This window comes from Chiloscyllium punctatum, chromosome 16 (genome assembly GCF_047496795.1).
Source record: "Chiloscyllium punctatum isolate Juve2018m chromosome 16, sChiPun1.3, whole genome shotgun sequence".
Lineage (NCBI taxonomy): Eukaryota > Metazoa > Chordata > Chondrichthyes > Orectolobiformes > Hemiscylliidae > Chiloscyllium > Chiloscyllium punctatum.
The window spans coordinates 1,268,846-1,289,069 of NC_092754.1; the positions used below are offsets into that span (position 1 = coordinate 1,268,846).

General features: G+C 43.0%; 1 protein-coding gene across 23 annotated transcripts in view; it reads right to left on the reverse strand.

Moving 5' to 3' along the window:
* Positions 1–20,224, reverse strand: part of rap1gapa (RAP1 GTPase activating protein a) — a 558,062-nt gene that overhangs the window by 119,394 nt on the left and 418,444 nt on the right. The window contains exon 1 of one of the 23 annotated variants that reach the window (XM_072585941.1): positions 1,136–1,293. The exons of the other annotated variants lie outside the window; for them this stretch is intronic. Coding sequence (XP_072442042.1) covers positions 1,136–1,216 — 81 coding nt within the window. The 5' untranslated portion in view covers positions 1,217–1,293. Of the gene's footprint in view, positions 1–1,135; positions 1,294–20,224 lie in introns of those variants that run through there. 23 annotated transcript variants of the gene reach the window in all.

Sequence of the window (20,224 nt, forward strand, 5' to 3'; positions counted from 1 at the left end):
GCCTTTTGATGAGATACACTGGTGATCAAATCCTATGGAGTCAGGCAGGGAGATTCCTGCAATTGTACAAGGTAATGGTGAGACCACACCTGGATTACTGTGAGCAGTTCCCGTCTTCGTATTTAGGGAAAGATATTTCATTCAAGACAGTTTTTCAGAATGACCCCTGGTTTGGAGGGATTGTCTCATGAGCAAGAGTGAAACAGGTCGGGACTCTACTCACTGGAGTTTAGAAGAATGAGAGGTGACCTCACTGAAACATAGAGGATTCTTAAGGGGCTGGACAGAGTCAATGCTGAGAGGATGTTTCCCTTCATAACAGAGTCTGGGACCAGAGGGCACAGATTCAAAATAAAGAGGCACCAACCATTCTCATAGCCATTATTCAAGGACGTCCCCTCACTATGTGTACCCTATCGAAGGGAGGGAGCCCGAGAGCGCCTGAAGAGGGAACTTTCAATATTCCCTTGTATGTCCTCAGGAACAATCCAATCCAAAGGAGAAAGACAGTGGGGGATTGCAGTGAGGCTTCGGGGCAACATCTACTTCCCAGTCCAGGGCAGGAGCCGGCAGGTGAGACTATCATCGGAAAAGGTGCCTTTATACACTGGGCTGACAGCTCGAGATTTCAGCGGATTTGCATTTTTAAAACTTCTCAACTTCCCTACCATTCAAACACTGCAGTGTTTGTCTAGCGGGTGTTTCCAAGTACATTATATTTTACAAGCGATGAACTACACGCATCAACAACCGAAGAGACGCCACTTGTGCAGAACAATGCGTCCACTGTAGCTGCTGGCTTTGCTTTCTGTTTTATTTGGTGTGTTGCTGACAGCGTCGGTGCAGCTTCTCAGCTTCACAAAGCCTCGCCGTTGGGACTTTTTTCTGGAGCACGGAGTTTTCAGAAACAGTGCCTAATTCCCAACCAACACTCCATCTTTCAGTCGTCAGAGTTCAGGAAGATCTATACCCAGCTACCAACCCCAAGGACAGTCAGGGAGAAGGACAGAATAACAGCTTCACGCCAATGTTTGAACTACTTCTCCCAAATAATAGAAAGGATATGACCAACCACCTTTAACGTCAGTGAGTCTGTGACAGAAAATGACTGGGAAATTAGCAAGGTTCTACTCACTTCATCAGTCCAGTACTGGAATGGAGAGCTGGCAGTGCCCTCCATAGCTGGCATCAGTGGCAGGAGCTGCTGTTTAGGCATATTAACTGACCTCGAAGGTCTCGCTGCTGTTCCTGGCAATCACCATGTCAGGCAGGTGAGGTCAGTGCCAGCGAGGTAAGTCTCTGCTCTCCCTTTCTCTCATTAGTGTGAATGCTTGCTTCTGGCCCCAGCAGAAAGTGCCAGTGGGTTTGTCTGTTTGTCATATCGAGTTGGATCATTGTGGGAAAGTGCTGGCTCCTCGCCAGAACAACAGAACTGACTGTGCAAGCCCTAACAAATGACTACATGTTGGAACAAAAGTGCTTTAAAGTAGACAAATAAAGTTAAAGATCATACCTTTACAGAAGGACATGAAAACCTTTGACAGAGTTCATTCCTCTTCATTATAACTTTGGTGTTGTCCCTATTGGAGACTTTTTATCAGTGATTCTAAACCTGACAAGTCCAACACACTCCTGAATGCGTTCCATACCCTCCCCTTGGTAAACCTTCCATTAACCCTGTGCTCACTCACTCACCTACCTTCACCAGTTCCCAGTTTAAGGGATGGCTTGAGTTTCACATTCGTACATATCAGTGGCTTTTCTGGGCGAATACTATAATTAACCCTTTATCTACAATTTATAAAGACCCTCAGTCCATGCCAAATGGGACTCATTCCACGTAAGTCTTTCTGATTTACTGCAAGTGCTTTGAGTGATGCAGGTTTTAATAAAAAAGGGTGAAAACCTGTTGGCCAGCAACATCACCAAAGAAGCTGGAGAATGATCTGACAGAAGAGCCTCCAGGGGAAGACTATTCCAGGGTGGGGAAACTGCTCAACATTCTAGTGGAACCATATTCTCCACATATGGCCATCACACACCCTTCACAAACAGCCCATGAAGGAAAGCCCCAGCACATGGCTGTGGTCACCCAGATCAGACCGCTCACCAAAACTGAGGATCAATTTAGCCTCAAAACACTTGCTGCAGGGTTGAACGTGACACACAGTAACTCAGCGAGATGTCATAACCAACAGAAATAATCAATATTGAGGAGGACTGCAACAAATTATAGCAGGTCATTCTACATATTGTGTCAAAGGCAAGAAAGACCATAAAAAAACAAACCAAACAACAGGTTTTACTTTGAGGGGAAAAGAATTGACAAGTAGGGCAGTTATATTAAACAGAACCAGTTACTGCCTCATCACTTTAGTCTTGATCATCAGTAATGGGATGGAAAATGTCATTAGCAGTGCTATCAAGCAGCACCTGCTCAGCAATAACCTGCTCAGTGATGCCCAGTTTGGGTTCTGCCAGGGCTACTCAGCTCCTGACCTTATTACAACCTTGGTTCAAACATGGACAAAAGAGCTGGATTCCAGAGGGGAGGGGAGGGGGACAGCCCTTGACATCAAGGCTGCATTCAACTGAGTGTGGCATCACAGAGCCCTGCAAAACTGGAATCAATGGGTATCAGGGTCAATGGCTCCACTGGTTTGGGTCATATCTGGCACATAGGAAGATGGTTGTGGTTGTTGGAGGTCAGTCATCTCAGTTCCAGGACATCTCTGCAGGAGTTCCTCAGGGTAGTGTCCTAGACCCAACCATCTTCAGCTGCTTCATTAATAACGTTCCCTCCATTACAAGGTCAGAAGTGGGGATGTTCGCCAATGATTGCACAATCTTCAGTGCCATTCACAACTCCTCAGATACTGAAGCAGTCAGTGTCCAAATGCAGCAAGACTTGGACAGTATCCAGGCTTGGGCTGACAAATGGCAAGTAACATTCATACTGCACAAATCCCAGGACATGACCATCTGCCAAAACAGGGGATCCAACTGTCACCCCTTGACATTCAATGGCATTATCATCACTACATCCTCCACTATCAACATCCTGAGGGTTACCATTGACCAGAAACTGAACCTGATTACTGTGGGCTTCACGAACAGGTCAGAGTCTAAGAATACTGCACTGAGTAATTCACTCCTGACTCCCCAAAGCCTGTCTACATCTGTAAGGCACAAATCAGGAATTTGAAAAACTCCCATTTGCCTGGATGGGTGCAGCTCCAACAACACTTAAGAAGTTTGACACCATCCAGGACAAAGCAGCAATCAATCAGCAAAATTTACTCCTTCCACTAACAACACGCAGTGGCTTCAGTGTTCCATTTACAGGATGCACCGGATCATCCTATTTAGGCTCATTTGAACAACACCTTCCAAACCATGACCACTTCTATTGAGAAGTTCAAGGGCAGCAGATACATGGGAACACCACCTCCCTTGCAAGCTCCCCCACAAGCAACTCATCATCCTAACTTGGAAAGACATCACTATTTCTACAATGTTGCTGGGTCAAAATCCTGGAATTCCCTCCCTAAAGGCATTGTAGGTGTCCCTACATCTGAGAGTGCTGCAGTGATTTGAGTAAGCAGCTTATTACCACCTTCTCAAAGGCAATTAACAACGGGCAATAAATGCTGGCCCAGGCAACGATGCCCATGTCCTGTGAATACATGAATAAAAACAACCCATATCAAACCTTGGTTAGCCTGAGGAGCATGCCTGATCAGTACTGGTCAGTATAATATAAACTGGATGCTGAGACTTTAGAGAGGGTCGAGATGTTTTCAAGGTCAACCCAGAACAGTGTTGGTTTCAACATTAGGGGAAGCCAAATTTAACTTTTCATTGCGTTTGTTCAATTTAATTAACTTGGAAATTGTATGCTTTGGTATTTCTTCTCCCCTACTGTAAGTTTCACGACAACATAATTTTGAACATCATGCATTTTCTTTCGGTTGGGTACAGGTTTAAGCTTTTCAACAATTTTGTTGCCACGATTCTCATCTTGTGTAACTCATTTACTTCAATCTGAGGAATCTGAGTGGGATAGTGTTTTACAAAGAAAAGATGCTTCAAGCAATCACCATGAGTCCAGTTGGACCTTATCGACTAGTTTATTGACTCCAGCATCCAGCCAGAAACTGGGCTTTTCACGCATGGCCTCAGGGTGAGAGAAGAGTTTTGTTATGTATTTAATGAGGGCCTTGTCAAATATCAATTTTTTTTTAGTGTGTTCTTGGATCCCATTCTGCATTTGAAGTTGGCTTTCTGTGAAACCTGAAACTTCTGGTTCACTAATGATATTCAAAGAGTAGTTACAAAGAAATGGAGTGGAACATGATCAAAGCTATTTGATAATGCCAGTAGTTGCATTAGCAGAAGAACAAGTGTCCAGAACTCCTGAAACATAACATACTGATTAATACTTCATTCCAGCCAAAGTGTCAAATCTCAGGAGGTTCTCTCTATCATTAGATTACAACCGGTGCTCAGGCACTTCACACACAGATGATGGACTGACTCTCAGGTAACAAACAAGGAGCAATAACTCCTTTAGGAATCTGTAACATGGATTAAAAAATCAGTTCAGAATGATTTAATCTCTGATCTATAAGACGGTTACACTAAACCTTACATTTGCAATGGGCAGGTGATGGCCTAGTGGTATTACTGCTAGACTATTAATTCAGGACACTTAGCTAATGTTCAGGGGACCCGGATTCAAATTCTGCCATGGCAGATAGCGGAATTTGAATCTGGAATTAAGGGTATAATGACGACCACGAATCAATTGTCGATTGTTGGTCAAAACCTATCTGGTTTACTAATGTCCTTTTGGGAAGGAAATCTGCCATCCTTACCCAGACTGGCCTACATGTGATTCCAGACCCATAGCAATGTGGGTGATTTGTACTTGCGCTCTGGGCAATTAGGGATGAGCAATAAATGCTGGCCTAGCCAGAGATGTTCCACATTCTCGTGAGTAAATCCTCGTAAGTTCGGGGTTGGGGGGGGTCGATGCCAAGGGGATTGAGAGGTAAATGGGGGGGGAGGGGGTGGGGAATGGGGCTGGGGTGGGGGGAAAGTAGCTAGGAATACGATAGGTAGATACAGGTGGGGAGTAATGGTGATAACTCGAAGTGGAGGGTGGAATGGATAGGTGGGGAGGAAGATGGACAGGTAGGACAGTTCAAGAGGGCGATGCTGAGTTGGAGGGTTGGATCTGGTATAAGGTAGGGGGAGGGGAGGTGAGGAAACTGGTGAAATCGACATTGATCCCATGTGGTTGGAGGGTCCCAAGGTGGAAGATGAGGCGTTCTTCCTCTAGGTGTCAGGTGGCTAGGATTTGGCAGTAGAGGAGGCCCAGGACTTGCATGTCCTTGGTGGAGTGGGAGGGGGAGTTGAAGTGGTCAGTCACAGTGTGATGGGGTTGTTTGGTGTGTATGTCCCAGAGATATTCCCTGAAATGTTCTGCAAGTTGGTGTGCTGTCTCCCCAGTGTATAGGAGACAACATTGAGAGCAATGGACACAGTAGATGAGGTGTTTGGATGTGCAGGAAAATCTCTACCAGATGTGGAAGGATCTTTTGGGACCTTGGAATGAGATGAGGGGGGAGGTGTGAGCGCAGGTTTTATACCTCTTGCAGTGGCAGGGGAAGGTGCCAGGAGTGGAGGGTGCGGACCTAAATGAGGGATTTGTGGAGGGAAAGATTTCTGTGGAATGCTGATAGGAACAGGGACGGAAATATATCTCTGGTGGTGGGGTCTGACTGTAGATGGCAGAAATGGCAGAGTCCCATGAAGAACTGGCAATGCAACTTTTTAAAAGTATATGATGGAAAAACAACTCTGTATAAATGTCAACTATAAGGGCCATTAATTCATTGAATTGAATTGAATTTATTTAACTCAGGCAATAAGTTGCATTGCGTTAATAAAATGAACTTTAGGATATAGTGTGCATTCTGATTATTTCTCCTGTTACTAACAGGAGAAACAGTCATTCAGCATTGCCTGCCGAACACTTGTTCCCCTCCCAGACTTCAGGATACAAACCAAAGCTGGCTCTCGTATTTCAATACTGAGGGAGTGCTGCACTGTTGGAGTTGCTGTCTTTCAGATAAAATGTTAAACTTCTTGCTTGAATGGATAGAAAAGATCCCAGGTGACTAGTTCAAAGAGGAATAAGTATGTTATCCAAATGACCTCTTACTCTAACAGACAAAAGCAGAAGGTTTGTTCTTTATCAAATTGTGGGAGCTCACTCTGCACCAATTGGCTGCTGGTTTCCTCCATTCCAACTATAAATGTACTTCAAAAGTCTTTCATTAGCTTGTGAAATGTTTCGGGTGATTCTGAAAGGTGCTATGTAAATTCAAGCAATTCTTTTCCCCCCAACACAGACTGATCAGTTTTACAAACAGCACATTGCCAACCTGGGTGTTGCTATAATACGTTTCTTATCTTGCTTAATTATATGAAGATAAATTGAACTGGTTCGAGGCAACTGATGTAAACATGTCAATTCGTCTCTAAATAAAATATTTTAACAATTTGTATCAGCTTTCAAATTTCACTGTTGAAAATATTGGAGATGAATGTCGGGGCTCTGATTGAAAACATGAATGTCCTGGCTGGATGACAAAGTAAGTGTCTAATGTGTTGCTTTCACATTATACTATTGGGGAGTTGAAGTTGGACCCATTTATTGGAGAAACTGATGCCAAAAAATCCCAGGGCAGACTAGAATTTCTAACAACCAGAGGCTAAGAAACAAAAGAGTGAGAGAAAGCGAGAGAATGTGAAACAGATTACTTTTGTGTGTTTTACCTGAAGTAAAATGTCAGCTTTCTTGATCATCCCTAAAAAAATACCTACAGGAATATTTACCTTCTGAAAGCTTGATAAATACGTTGAAGAGGGGTGACATTTCATTGATGCAAATTATTAGGGTGAGGACTGGAACTACACCTCCACACAGACTGTTACTTGGGATATCCCTTACACCGACCAAACTGTAGTACAGGTCGTTCTGTGATAACACCGTCATTGCATTCCAGCGAAATCTCGCTCAACAGAAAATCACATAATGGAAATAATGGGGCCTGTGGAAATAATGAGACCTGTGGAAAAAGTGTGTTTGGAGCAAACCAGTAAAAAATATCATTCGCGATCGTTCAAAAATCACCCAAAAGTCTAACGCTAACAATAGCACAGCCTGAATTAGGGTTGAAATCAATAACAAAACAAAAGTAAATCTAACACAGTACTTTTAAAACAAAATGTAAGAAAGCTGCTCTCTGTACAGTACCCTCCACAGAAAGCTGGGCTCTGAACAGTACCCTCCACAGAAAGCTGCTCTCTGTACAGTACCCCCCACAGAAAGCTGCTCTGTCAGTAGCTGACATCAGCTCATGCGCAGAACAAAGTGCACAAGCCGACCCCCAATGGAATCACACTATTGCCAACGGAGGTACGTGTTCCCCAAAATACCGTTCCCTAATTCTTCAGTGACATTATAGCCAAATTGCACTGGCGAAACACGTGATATCCTAGAACTACCTGAACACATCCACAGAAGTGCTTCCTTACTTCTCTGTGTTTCCTTCCAGAATGAAATTAAAAATGGAACTGAATTTTGTGTTTAAACTAGTCTCTGCTTGCTAAATTTTGATTGCTTTCACAAACGGAGGACAATTTCCCAACAGCTACGATGTGTTGTGATATCATTATCATATCTCACTGGGGCCTCTTTTGAGAACAGCGTGATGGCTCAGTGGTTAGCACTGCTGCCTCACAGCGCCAGGGACCCGGGTTCGATTCCATTCTCGGGCGACTGTCTGTGTGGAATTTGCACACTCTTCCCATGTCTATGTGGGTTTCCTTCGGTTTCCTCCCACAATCCAAAGATGTGCAGGTCAGGTGACTTAGCCATGCTAAATTGCCTATAGTGTTAGATGCATTAGTCAAGGTAAATATAGGATAGGGGGGGTGGGTTACTCTTTGGAGGGTGGATGTGGACTTGTTGGACTAAATGGCCTGTTTCCACACTGTAGAGAATCTAATCTATCCCAAAAATGTATTGGTCTGGAGTTTTCTTTCACAGACAAAGCACTTCCTGTTTTATTTTCCCAGGAGAAAGCTGCCAACAAAGAGCTTGTGATGTAAAAGGTAAAATTAGCGTTGTCCTGGTGGGCCATAGAGCGGATCTCTCATTATAGAGATGACTGGTGGTGGTTTAAGATGAGGATCAGTATGCCTCAGGCAAAGGGAGAGGTTGACAAGGAGAATCCTTTGTGTTTGCCTCAGCTGGCATAGGGATTAAACCCACATCATTTACATCACTCTGCATTGCAAACCAGCTATCCTGCCAACTGAGCTACTGTGGCTCACTGCTCTCCAGAGACAAGCTTAAACTTGGCATCAAATCAGGGATGCCTTGGAGTGCAGTGATGGAAACAAGTGGGTAAGCAGCCAACCGCTTTGAATCATTCAAACACAGTAAATCAGGGAGTAAAAACATTTACAATTCTTTGTTTACATTTATTATGTTATTTGAAAATTTAAATTGAATGACTAAACTAAGATAGAAACTAACAAAGATACAGACAAAAAGTTATGATTTTAAACGTGTAATTTTTACTATAATGGAAAAATTTGACATTCCATAAATATTAAATTAGCTTTTTGGAACCATTGAAGGCTTGTGGCTGGAATTACTAACTTCATACGCTGTTAAATCCTCATTACACCTTCATTCAAGAAGATGCAACTTTGCTGCGGTTTTTGCTGCAAGACTGATAGCAGCAAAGTGGAAATCCTTATGAACTCACAATCATCGAGCGATTGAAGTTTGTAGGGCTCTTTATAGACTGGCCCCTAGAGGAGCACAGCTATCCTTTGGGGTGATTCTGTACATGTCCTGTCTTATTCCTGATGAAGGGCTTTTGCCCGAAACATTGATTTCGCTGCTCCTTGGATGCTGCCTGAACTGCTGTGCTCTTCCAGCACCACTAATCCAGAATCTGGAGGCTTTTGTCAATTTCAGTGGAGAATACAGAAAACGCTGACCATTCTATCATCAACACATAATCCCAGCTGGTAGATTACAAAGAACAAAGAAAATTACAGCACAGGAACAGGCCCTTTGGCCCTCCAAGCCAGTGCTGATCCAGATCATCTATCTAAACCTGTCACCTATTTTCTAAGGGTCTTTATCCCTCTGCTCCCTGCCCATTCATGTAACCGTCGAGATATATCTTAAATGACGTTATCGTGTCCTCCTCTACCACCTCCGCTGGCAATGTATTCCAGGCACCCACCACCCTCTGTGTAAAAACCTTTCCACACATATCTCCCTTAAACTTTTCCCCCTCACCTTGAACTCGTGACCCCTAGTAATTGAGTCCTCCACTCTGCAAAAAGCTTCTAGTTATCCACCCTGTCTGTACCTCTCATGATTTTGTAGACCTCAATCAGGTCCCCCCCTCAACCTCCATCTTTTTAATGAAAATAATCCTAATCTATTCAACCTCTCTTCATAGCTAGCACCCTCCATACCAGCAACATCCTGGTGAACCTTCTCTGCACCCTCTCCAAAGCATCCACATCCTTTTGGTAATGTGGCAACCAGAACTGTATGCAGTATTCCAAATGTAGAACCAAAGCTCTATACAACCGTAACATGACCTGCCAACTCTTGTATTTAATACCCCGTCTGATGAAGGAAAGCATACGTATGCCTTCTTGACCACTCGATTGACCTATGTTGCTACCTTCAGGGAACAATGGACCTGAACACCCAGATCTTTCTGTATAACAATTTTCCCCAGGGATTTTCCATTCACCATATAGTTCGCTCTTGAATTGAATCTTCCAAAACGCATCACCTCACATTTGCCCACGTTGAACTCCATCTGCCATTTCTCCGCCCAACTCTTCAATCTATCTATATTCTGCTGCATTCTCTGACAGTTCCTTTCACTATCTGATTCTCCACCAATCTTTGTGTCATTGCAAACTTGTTGATCAGACCACCGATACCTCCCTCCAGATCACTTATGTATATCACAAACAACAGTGGTCCCAACATGGATCCCTGTGGGACACCACTGGTCACAGGTCTCCATTTTGAGAAACTCCTTTCCACTTCTACTCTCTGTCTCCTGTTGCCCAGCCAGTTCTCTATCCATCTAGTTAGTACACCCTGGACCCCATGCGATTTCACTTTCTCCATCAGTCTACGATGGGGAACCTTATCAAATGCCTTACTGAAGTCCATGTATGTGACATCTATAGCCCTTCCTCATCAATCAACTTTGTCACTTCCTTAAAGAATTCAATTAAGTTGGTAAGACATGACCTTCCCTGCACAAAACCATGTAGCCTATCACTGATAAGTCAATTTTTTCCAAATATAAACAGATCCTATCCCTATCGGTCAGGCTCACCGCTCTATAATTACCTGGATTATCCCTGCTATCCTTCTTAAACAAGGGGATAACATTAGCAATTCTCCAGTCCTCTGGGACTTCACCTGTGTTCAAGAATGCTGCAAAGATATCTATTAAGGCACCTGCTATTTCCTCTCCCGCTTCCCTCAGTAACCTGGGATAGATCCCATCAGGACCTGGGGATTTGTCCACCTTAACGCCTTTAGAATACCCAACACTTTCTTCCTCCGTATGCCAACTTGACCTAGAGTAATCAAACATCTATCCCTAACCTCAACATCTGTCGCTAAATTGCCCGTAGTGTTAGGTGAAGGGGTAAATGTACCAGAATGGGCCTGGGTGGGTTGCTCTTCGGAGGGTCGGTATGGGCTTGTTAGGCCAAAGGGCCTGTTTTCACACTGTAAGTAATCTAATCTAATCTAATCTGTCATGTCCTTGTCCTCGGTGAATACTGACACAAAGTACTCATTAAGAATCTCACCCATTTTCTCTGACTCCACCCTTAACTTTCCTCCTGTGTCCTTGAGTGGGCCAACCCTTTCCCTAGTTACCCTCTTGCTCCTCATATATGATTGTTTATTACATTATTAAAACATTATTTGAATTATCCCCATAATAAATGAGACAAAGGAGCAAGGGACATTGAAAACTGCTTCATCATAGATACCTTCTGATGTGAATTGAAATAAAACACTCCATTTCAGAATCATATAAAAAATCTTTCCCGAAATATTAAACAGAATCAAATATTTTTCTTTATTGAGCTTTTTTTCTCCGTAACTCATGGATATTCATGAGGGGTTCGTGCAGAACTGCAGGAAATTAAAAGGCACGAAGGCTATTTTAAAACTGCTATTCTTGGGGTTTTTATAAAAGCCCCGTTTCCAGCCTCTACCCATGGATTCACCCCCAGTTTATTGAAATTTATAAGTCACTCAGCAGCTGCCTCACAAACAGTCTCCACACACAGGTTTACTTCCCCATGAAAATGATTCAGTTATGCAAATGCTGGAAAGAGTCATTAACAGGTGACAGAAGTATATTTTTTCCAAAGTAATACAGCAAATGCTTTCATTATAACAGCTAGGCACACCAGCAATACATGAGGCAGCTTAAATTTTATCTGGTGGATCAGATTACTAGGCAAATAAAGCGTCCATTTCACATTATTAGCATACTACACATTTACATCTGAAAAATAAAAAACATAAGGATAAATGTGCAATTGTGCTTTCAGGAGCTAGGTCCTTAAAATAAAACATTGCAACTATAATTCCCACCTCTTTTAATTTCCTCTCACTGTAAATGCAGCTTCCAGCTGAAAGAACAGTAGCACCTCAATCATCTTTCACTAACTGTTTGTGGTTTGTTCAGACTCCACCACAGAGACCTCAAGTTCATCCAAAACACAACCACCCATTGACCAAGCTATCAGCACATTCAGGAGGAACAGTATTACAGTATTCCCCTGGCCATTCCCAGCTCCTATCACAGTTTCAAATCTCGGTGTAAAGTTCATGTAGAGATCAAATCAGAACTCTTCTGCTATCTTGTGATCTGATCATGAACATAGTGGACTGTTCAAAAGACGCATAATCCCTCACACATCGATAAAGATCTGGCAATCAGGTGAGGTATCAGTATATTCAGGATGGAAAAGTGGCTGGGACAAGGTGCCCTTTTATACCAAGCAGTTCAAACAACATATCTTTTGATTTTTCCATATTTATGATTGGATTGAAATGCAACAAGTAAAATAGCTCCGGAGAGGCCCGTATCCCATCACCAAGTCTCCCTTTATTTACACATGGAGAATCCTTGACACTGACCCAGCTCCTCCAGAGCCAGCTCCCAGAGTAAACAGCACCTCTGACACTTCTGTTTCTTGTTGTCAGCCAGGGCTCCCTGATTAGACTAAATTAGCTGTCCCAATCTGGGAACTCATATTCCATGAGGTCTGCTGACCTCATTACAATCACTGCACAAGATTTGTGAAAGGGATTGTTGCATTTTTGAAAAGAAAACTACTGTAACTCACTGTATTGGGGGTGGGGTTTGGTCGTCGAGAGTCTGGTAATAGGTGTCAACTGGCCAACAAGTAAGTGACTGGCAGCTGAGTAGCTGAACAGCTTCTTGATAACAATGATAGTTCCAGAAGCTTTGGCACTCTGGAAGGGGAGGTAACATATCTCTCTGCAGCAGAAAATACCTGAAGCCTGAAGGAGCCAGTTATCTCCTCCCAACAGTTGCTATAAGTTGATGCTTTTAACTCATAAGTCAGAGACTTTTGTAATTTGTGAACCAGTTGCTCGGTGTCTCCTGCAAGTACCTGGAGAAGAGAGACTGAAGAACATCAAGTCTTGAACCCTGTGCACTGGGACCTTTGAACTGCCTTCCCAAGTTTTCCCTCTACCCATAACACTTGTCGCTTGTCTGTAAGTCTGTGTGTGTATGTGTGTTTCTTTGGGGGGACATGGGTTTATGAGAAGGTGAGAGTTTTAATTGCTGGAGCTGTATGTCACCAGTTTATCTGCAGCTGAATCTAATTAAACTTAATAAATGTTAATCCTTGTAAAGTACAGAAATCAGCTCTGTGTTTTCTCTTAACTAGGTCTAAACAGACCGATAAATTGAGGAATTTTGCAAAATTTGACTAAATCTTTTAGTTTTGTGGTAATTCTGGGAATAACAGGGCGTAATTGCTGCTGTGCCGAACAAAAGACAGCTCTTAAATAGAGACTATTCTTGGAGAAGAAAGATTTAAAATATAGGGAAAAGGGTTAACAGTAATAAAAAAGGGAAGATCAGAAAAAAGAACAGGTTGCATCCAGGAGGAAATATGAACAGTATAGTCAAACTAAGCTGCAAGATTTTTAAATGTGAGCAGTTACCATGGAAACCAAAGGCAGATAATTTTTTGCAAGCACTTGCTTTGTTCATCAAGGTTTTTGTTCACAGTTTTTGCTGCTTATTGTGCAAATGCATTTGCCAACTTTACACATCATTATTTTCCTGCAGATATATTTTTCCATTAACAACTGATTCTTTTAAAAATAAATTTAACTGCAAAATCATTCTCTGACCATGCTTATGAATTTAAAATGAGTATTGCAAAAACAGAGAGATGAACAATTCAAGCTTTTCACTTGTAACCCACTGGTCCAGAATCACAAGAATACGAAATCTTAATGGGAACAACAATTTTACTGCATGAGAAGAGGATGCTGATGAGATGGCAAGTAGGCTCTAATTGGTCAATGTGTTGTCATGGAGAAAGCACCAAGCTTTTGTTTAAATTCAAACAAGTTATATTGTCTTTGAATAGTCAGGGCTTTGCCAGTTATCGGATCATCAGTCAAGTTTGTTTACACACGCAAAAAGCTACATGTGTTTAATGCGGTGCCCCATCCTTTATAAATAGAAAGAACATGTCCACGCACTCCACCTTTCCAAGTAAATAAAAACTTGCAGGATATCCATTCCCTGATGTATTCTCCATGGCAATGTATAGACCAGAGTCCACTGTGCAGTCAGTTAGCACCCTTTTCTCGTGCAGTATTAATTGTTGTGCCCTTTGAGATTTTGGCAGTCACGCTGTTCTGACAGGTGCAAGCAAATGGTTTCAGTAGTATGTCTCTATTTTACAGTAACACTCAGCCAATTATCAAGTAACTATTTCAGATCAAAAGCAAACAAGTCACTTGCTAAAGCGAAAAAAGTTAATCCTGCTTTGTGGAAAATATTTAGGGTCCTCAGATATTGCAGCAACAATCACTTCAGAATGAATAATTGAAAATGACAAATTATCCTCAGACAAAGCCTGGTTGGAATCTGTAACTGAAATTCTGTTCCCTACAAGGCAGTGGAACCTGGGAGGCAACTGAAAGTTTAGAGACTTAATGTTTTTTTTGTTGTTGGATTAGGCTATCATGGGATTCAGAGTAAAAGTGAGAAATGAGTTCAAATATACTGAAGATATGATGGAGTCAAACAGCAGGGTCTGAGTGGCTTATTTTTGTTCCTATTTCCCTGGTCATGTCTTGTCGCCCCTCTTACACATCCCGACTCAATCTGGGTAAGCTTTTCATAGATGCTGCAAACCCTCCAATAATCCACGTGATTGACCATACCTTGTTTACATGCTCACACAGGTATGAAGCTGAACTATATCCTACTTGCAAATACAGGCTTTCCAAAGAAAGAATCTTTAAGCCACTTTGAATATCCAACATGACTGGCATCTTACCCGTGAAATGATACATCAGTAAGATCTAACTTCTGTTTCTTGCCTCTTCTGGCTATCAGAAGAGACTGTACATTGGAAAAAATATCTCTGTCCATCAATGGGCAGAAAATCCATTATCTTTTAAATTTCAGCTCTGAGTTAGTGACAGGGCAGGAGCAGAGTACAGACAGCTGCCTTCAGCAACCCTGGGGCTGCTGATTCCTTTTATCCTTCCATTCAGGAAGTATACCGCTGCATAATTATTGAACAAGTAATTTGCAACAACAACTCAGATGGTCATTTCTCATCCAACCACAGAACTTAACCAAACCTGTTATCTGGAAACTCCTTCGGAATTGTCATACCAATCTTAGTGTCAAAATCCCATAATGCTGTTCAACAAAGCTGACATGAAATTCAAAACACATTTACCTCTAGATGTCAAAATAATTTTTTGTTTTTCTGAGGACTCCTCTAGTGATGGTTCAATGCCAGGCATTTGTCTGGTGTGAATGTTACTTGCCACTTGTCAGCCCAAACCTGGATATTGTCCAGATCTTGCTGGATTTGGACATGAACTGCTTCTTTATCTGAGTAGTTGTGCAGTCAGCATCCCCACTTCTGGCTTTATAATGGAGGGAAGGTTATTGATGATGTAGTTGATGATGAATGGACCTAGGACACTACCCTGAGGAACACCTGCAGGGATGCCCTGGACCTGAGATGATAGACCTCCAACAATCGCAACCATCCTCTTATGCGCCATGTATGACTCCAACCAGTGCAGGGTTTGCCCTCAATACCCATTGACTCAGCTTTTGCTCGGACTTCTTGATACCACATTCAGTCAAATGCAGCTTTGATGTCAATGGCTGTCACTCTCTCCTCCCCTCTGGAATTCAGCTCCTTTGTCCATGTTTGAACCAAGGTTATAATGAGGTCAGGAGCTGAGTGGCCCTGGGGGAACCCAAACTGGGTGTCACTGAGCAGGTAATTGCTGAGCAGGTGCTGCTTGATAACATTTGATGATGGAGAGTAGGCTGATGGGATGGTAATTAGCCGGTTGGATTTGTCCTGCTTTTTACGTAGAGGACATATCTGGGCAATTTTCTACATTGTCAAGTAGATGCCAGTGTTGTAACTGTACTGAAAGAAGTTGGCTAGGGGAGCAGAAAGTTCTGGAGCACAAGGCTTCAGTACTGTTGCAGGAATGTTGCCAGGTCCCATAGCCTTTGTAATATGCAGGGTCTCCAACTGTTTCTTGAAATCACATGGAGTGAATTGAATTGGCTGAAGACTGGTATCTGTGATGCTGGGGACCACTGGAGGAGGCCAAGATAGATCATTCAGTTGGCACTTCCGGCTGAATATTGCTGCGAAAGCTGCAGCATTGTCTTTTGCTCTGATGTGCTGGGCTCTACCATCATCGAGGATGGGGATATTTGTGCAGCCTCCTCCTCCTGTGAGTTGTTTAATCATCCACCACTATTCATGACTGGATGTGGCAGGACTGCAGAACTTAGATCTGATCAATTGGTTGAACAATATCTGATATGGAGCCACTAAGATTAGAACAAGTGCCAAAAACCTGTTCAATGAAGAAGATTTGAAGCAATGATTTAAAGGAGGAGAGTGGTAGTGACAGGGAGACAGGGTTTAGAGAGGAAATTTCAGATCCTAGGGCTCAGGCAGCTAAAGGCAGTGTGAATAAAATTGGGGCATTAAGACTGAAAAGCAATGCAAGAATTTACACATCATGAACTTGAATCTCATTCACTTGACTGTAACAGTGTTTTCCCTCAGATGTGATTAATCAGTGTTTTTCTTTCCCTTAAAGACACTTGGCCCTTCAATGTCGACATTGTGAACCGACTCACCAACTATAGCAGTGTGTTTCAGCCGGCGAAGTGCCACTATACCGCAGGCAAATTAGCAACTAACAGGCTGCCTGCCAACCTGACACAGGAATTTCTAACCTTCTGTTGCCAAGTGCCTTCAACTACAAACAAGTAATTGGCAGCAAAACTCTGAATCTGTTCATTTCTCAGCCACAATGCTTTAAGTTTTTGTTAATTCCCCAGTCACTGAAATACTATAGTACTCTTTACACCTCCATACGTTAGTAGCAAGAACCTATTTTACTATCTGAGGTGACACAAACTGTCAGCACAAACTAATTTTATGAGTATGTTATGACACATTGTTGTCATATCAACAAAACTTTATGCAACTTAAACTCCTAGCAAACTATAGACCTTCAAAATTGGTCAAAGTTTACTGTCTCTACCTTCTTAAAAGGCTCTTAAAGGATTTTCAGAAATTAAAAGATAAGCAGCTGACCATGGGAGGAATGGAGGGATATGGACCAAGGGAAGGTCGAAGGGTTTAGTGTAATTTGGCATCACGTTCGGCACAACATCAAGGGCCGAAGGATCTGTTCCTGCGCTGTCCTGTTCTGTGCTCTATGTTAATGTAACCACCTTGTGCTTATGGTTTTGGAAAGAAGCTCCCATAACATCAGATATTAACAGCTTTACAAAGATGCTCCATTATCACAGACTCTATAGTTGGTTCTAGCAGGGCAATGATTTTGTTTGCCAACAGTTCTGCTGGCCCCACACTGGGCAGTGGGTCACCCACCGACATGATCATTTTACAAAAATTCACTTTGCATAATTGTGCTGGTATTAAGCTTATAACAAACACATTAAAATTACAAGTGCAAAACTCAGGTCTTTTTTAAAGTATTAATGAATTCTTGAGGTTAGGTGATACCGAGAAGACAAACAGGACTACATTAGCAGTTTGGTTAAAATAAAGTGCTTTTGAGGGTGACAAGCTGTTATTGCACCTGTCTCCTACCAGTCTCTGATCACACAACATATTTCCAGGCTTGAGTGCAGATTAAGACAGTCATGTCTTCAAAAATCAAAACCAAACTTACTCATTGGTCCCTGACTAAATTAAAAATTGAAAAACCATTAGGGAATTTGTAAGTTTTTAATTTATAAAGTGTGCAAAGCTGAAATTGATCTCATCTGGCTCGAGACCACTCCTTCAAATGGTCTCATACTGGTCACAGATTTATGGCTGCTCTAAAAAAAAAAGCTTAAACCAATCAGAAACAATAATGATTGTAGGCAGTTCTGAAAAAAAGAGTCACTGGACTCAAACTGTGGACTTTACTTTCTTTCCACAGATGCTGCCAGACCTGCTGAGTTTCTCCAGCAATTTCTGTTTTTGTTTCAGATTTTCAGCATTCACAATTCTTTGCTTTATTTTGTTACAGGCGTTCCTGTATTGTTTTTAATTAGGAAGGACACACCAAAATAGTTGACAGAGATGGAAGGGACAAAACCATGGAATACTACACTAAAAGAAGGATGGTCAAAGATGTTTAAAGAGGAAAATAAATAAGATGAAGATTCAGAGGATTTGTAACAAATTACATTCATATTTCATTACATTCAAGGTGCTATATCCTAAGGTGCTTCACAGAAAATTTATGAACAAATTCTTACACATGGAAGGGGATGTTAGGTTGGATAACCAGAAGCTCTGTCAAAGGGGCCAAATCTACTAAAGGAAGGTGAGGGAGATGGATGGAAAGATTGTGGGAGGACATTCCAGTTTTCAGGGCATAGGCAAGTGATGACCTGGCCAGAAATAATAGAATCAATTAAACTGGGAATGCTCAAGAAGCCAAAACTGGAGGAATGCAGATATCTCCAAAGGGATAGGGGAAGATGAGGAGGTTAGAGGTCACAGAGGGATATGAGAACAAGAATTCAAAGTTTAAAACTGAAGCCTTGTTTAACAGTGTGGACCAGTGAACACAGAAGATGAGTGGAACTTTGTTGAGTTAAACAGGACAGCAGCTGAAACGTTTACTGGAAAAGTCACATCTGGAGGCAGCAATAGCATGGAGGGTTTCATCAGCAGCTGAGTTGAGGCAGTGTCAAAGCTGAAATAATGAAGGCATTTACAGACAATCATACAATCATCTCAGGGTGAAATAAAACATGAAGATTGCAAAATAACTGAGCAGTCAGTTCTCAGGGGAGAGACTTGGCTTTGATATGGTGGGAAAGATATTCAATTTGGAGAAAGTGAGGACTGCAGATGCTGGAGATCAGAGCTTAAAAATGTGTTGCTGGAAAAGCGCAGCAGGTCAGGCAGCATCCAAGGAGCAGGAGAATCGACGTTTCGGGCATAAGGCCTTCTTCAGGAATGAGGAGGGTGTGCCAAGCAGGCTAAGATAAAAGGTAGGGAGGAGGGACTTGGGGGGAGGAGTGTTGGGAATATGATAGGTGGAAGGAGGTTAAGGTGAGGGTGATAGGCCGGAGAGGGGGTGGGGGCGGAGAGGTCGGGAAGAAGATTGCAGATCAAGAAGGCGGTGCTGAGTCTGAGGGTTGGGACTGAGAAAAGGTGGGGAGAGGGGAAATGAGAAAGCTGGAGAAATTTGCATTCATCCCGTGTGGTTGGACAGTTCCTAGGTGCTCTTCCTCCAGGCGTCGTGTTGCCATGGTCTGGTGATGGAGGAGGCCAAGGACCTGCATGTCCTTGGTGGAGTGGGAGGGAGAGTTAAAGTGTTCAGCCACGGGGTGGTTGGGTTGGTTGGTGCGGGTGTCCCAGAGGTGTTCTCTGAAAGATTCCGCAAGTCTGTCTCCCCAATGTATAGGAGCCCACATCGGGTGCAGCGGATGCAGTAAATGATGTGTGTGGAGGCACAGGTGAATTTCTGATGGGTATGGAAGGATCCCTTGGGGCCTTGGAGGGAAGTGAGGGGGGAGGTGTGGGCGCAGGTTTTGCATTTCTTGCAGTTGCAGGGGAAGGTGCCGGGAGTGGAGATTGGGTTGGTGGGGGTTGTGGACCTGACGAGGGAGTCAAGGAGGGAGTGGTCTTTCTGGAACGCTGATAGGGGTGGGGAGGGAAATATATCCCTGGTGGTGGGGTCTGTTTGGAGGTGGTGGAAATGACAAAGGATGATACGATGTATCTGGAGGTTGGTGGGGTGGTAGGTGAATTCCAGTGGGGTTCTGCCCTGGTGGCGATTGGAGGGGCGGGGTTCAAGGGCAGAGGAGCGGGAAGTGGAGGAGATGCAGTGGAGAGCATTGTAGCGGGATGTGGAGGACGATGCTCACCACCGCATCTCCACCACTTCCAGGATACTAGGGTGCTGGCTTGTGTACAGCTGAATGAGCTGGTTGATCACACGTCAGATTCCCATCTGCTGCAGTCTGACTGCAGCCAGGGTTCTGTCCTTTTGGCAAGTCACCGCAATGAGGAATATTTAATATATTCCTAGACGCTAGTGAAGAAGGGAGGGTTCAGTTAGACACCTGCTAACATTAACATTTAACCAGCATTTGGGAGACTGCTGGCAGAACAAAGTTTGGCTTCTGTCAGTGCAGGGTAATGATACAGCTGCCTGTATACAGACCCTGATATTGTAGCTAAGAGCAAATGGTAACCTGAATCTGGTAGTGCAATTTCACTCTCGATGAAATTGAACTGATGGGGTACCTGG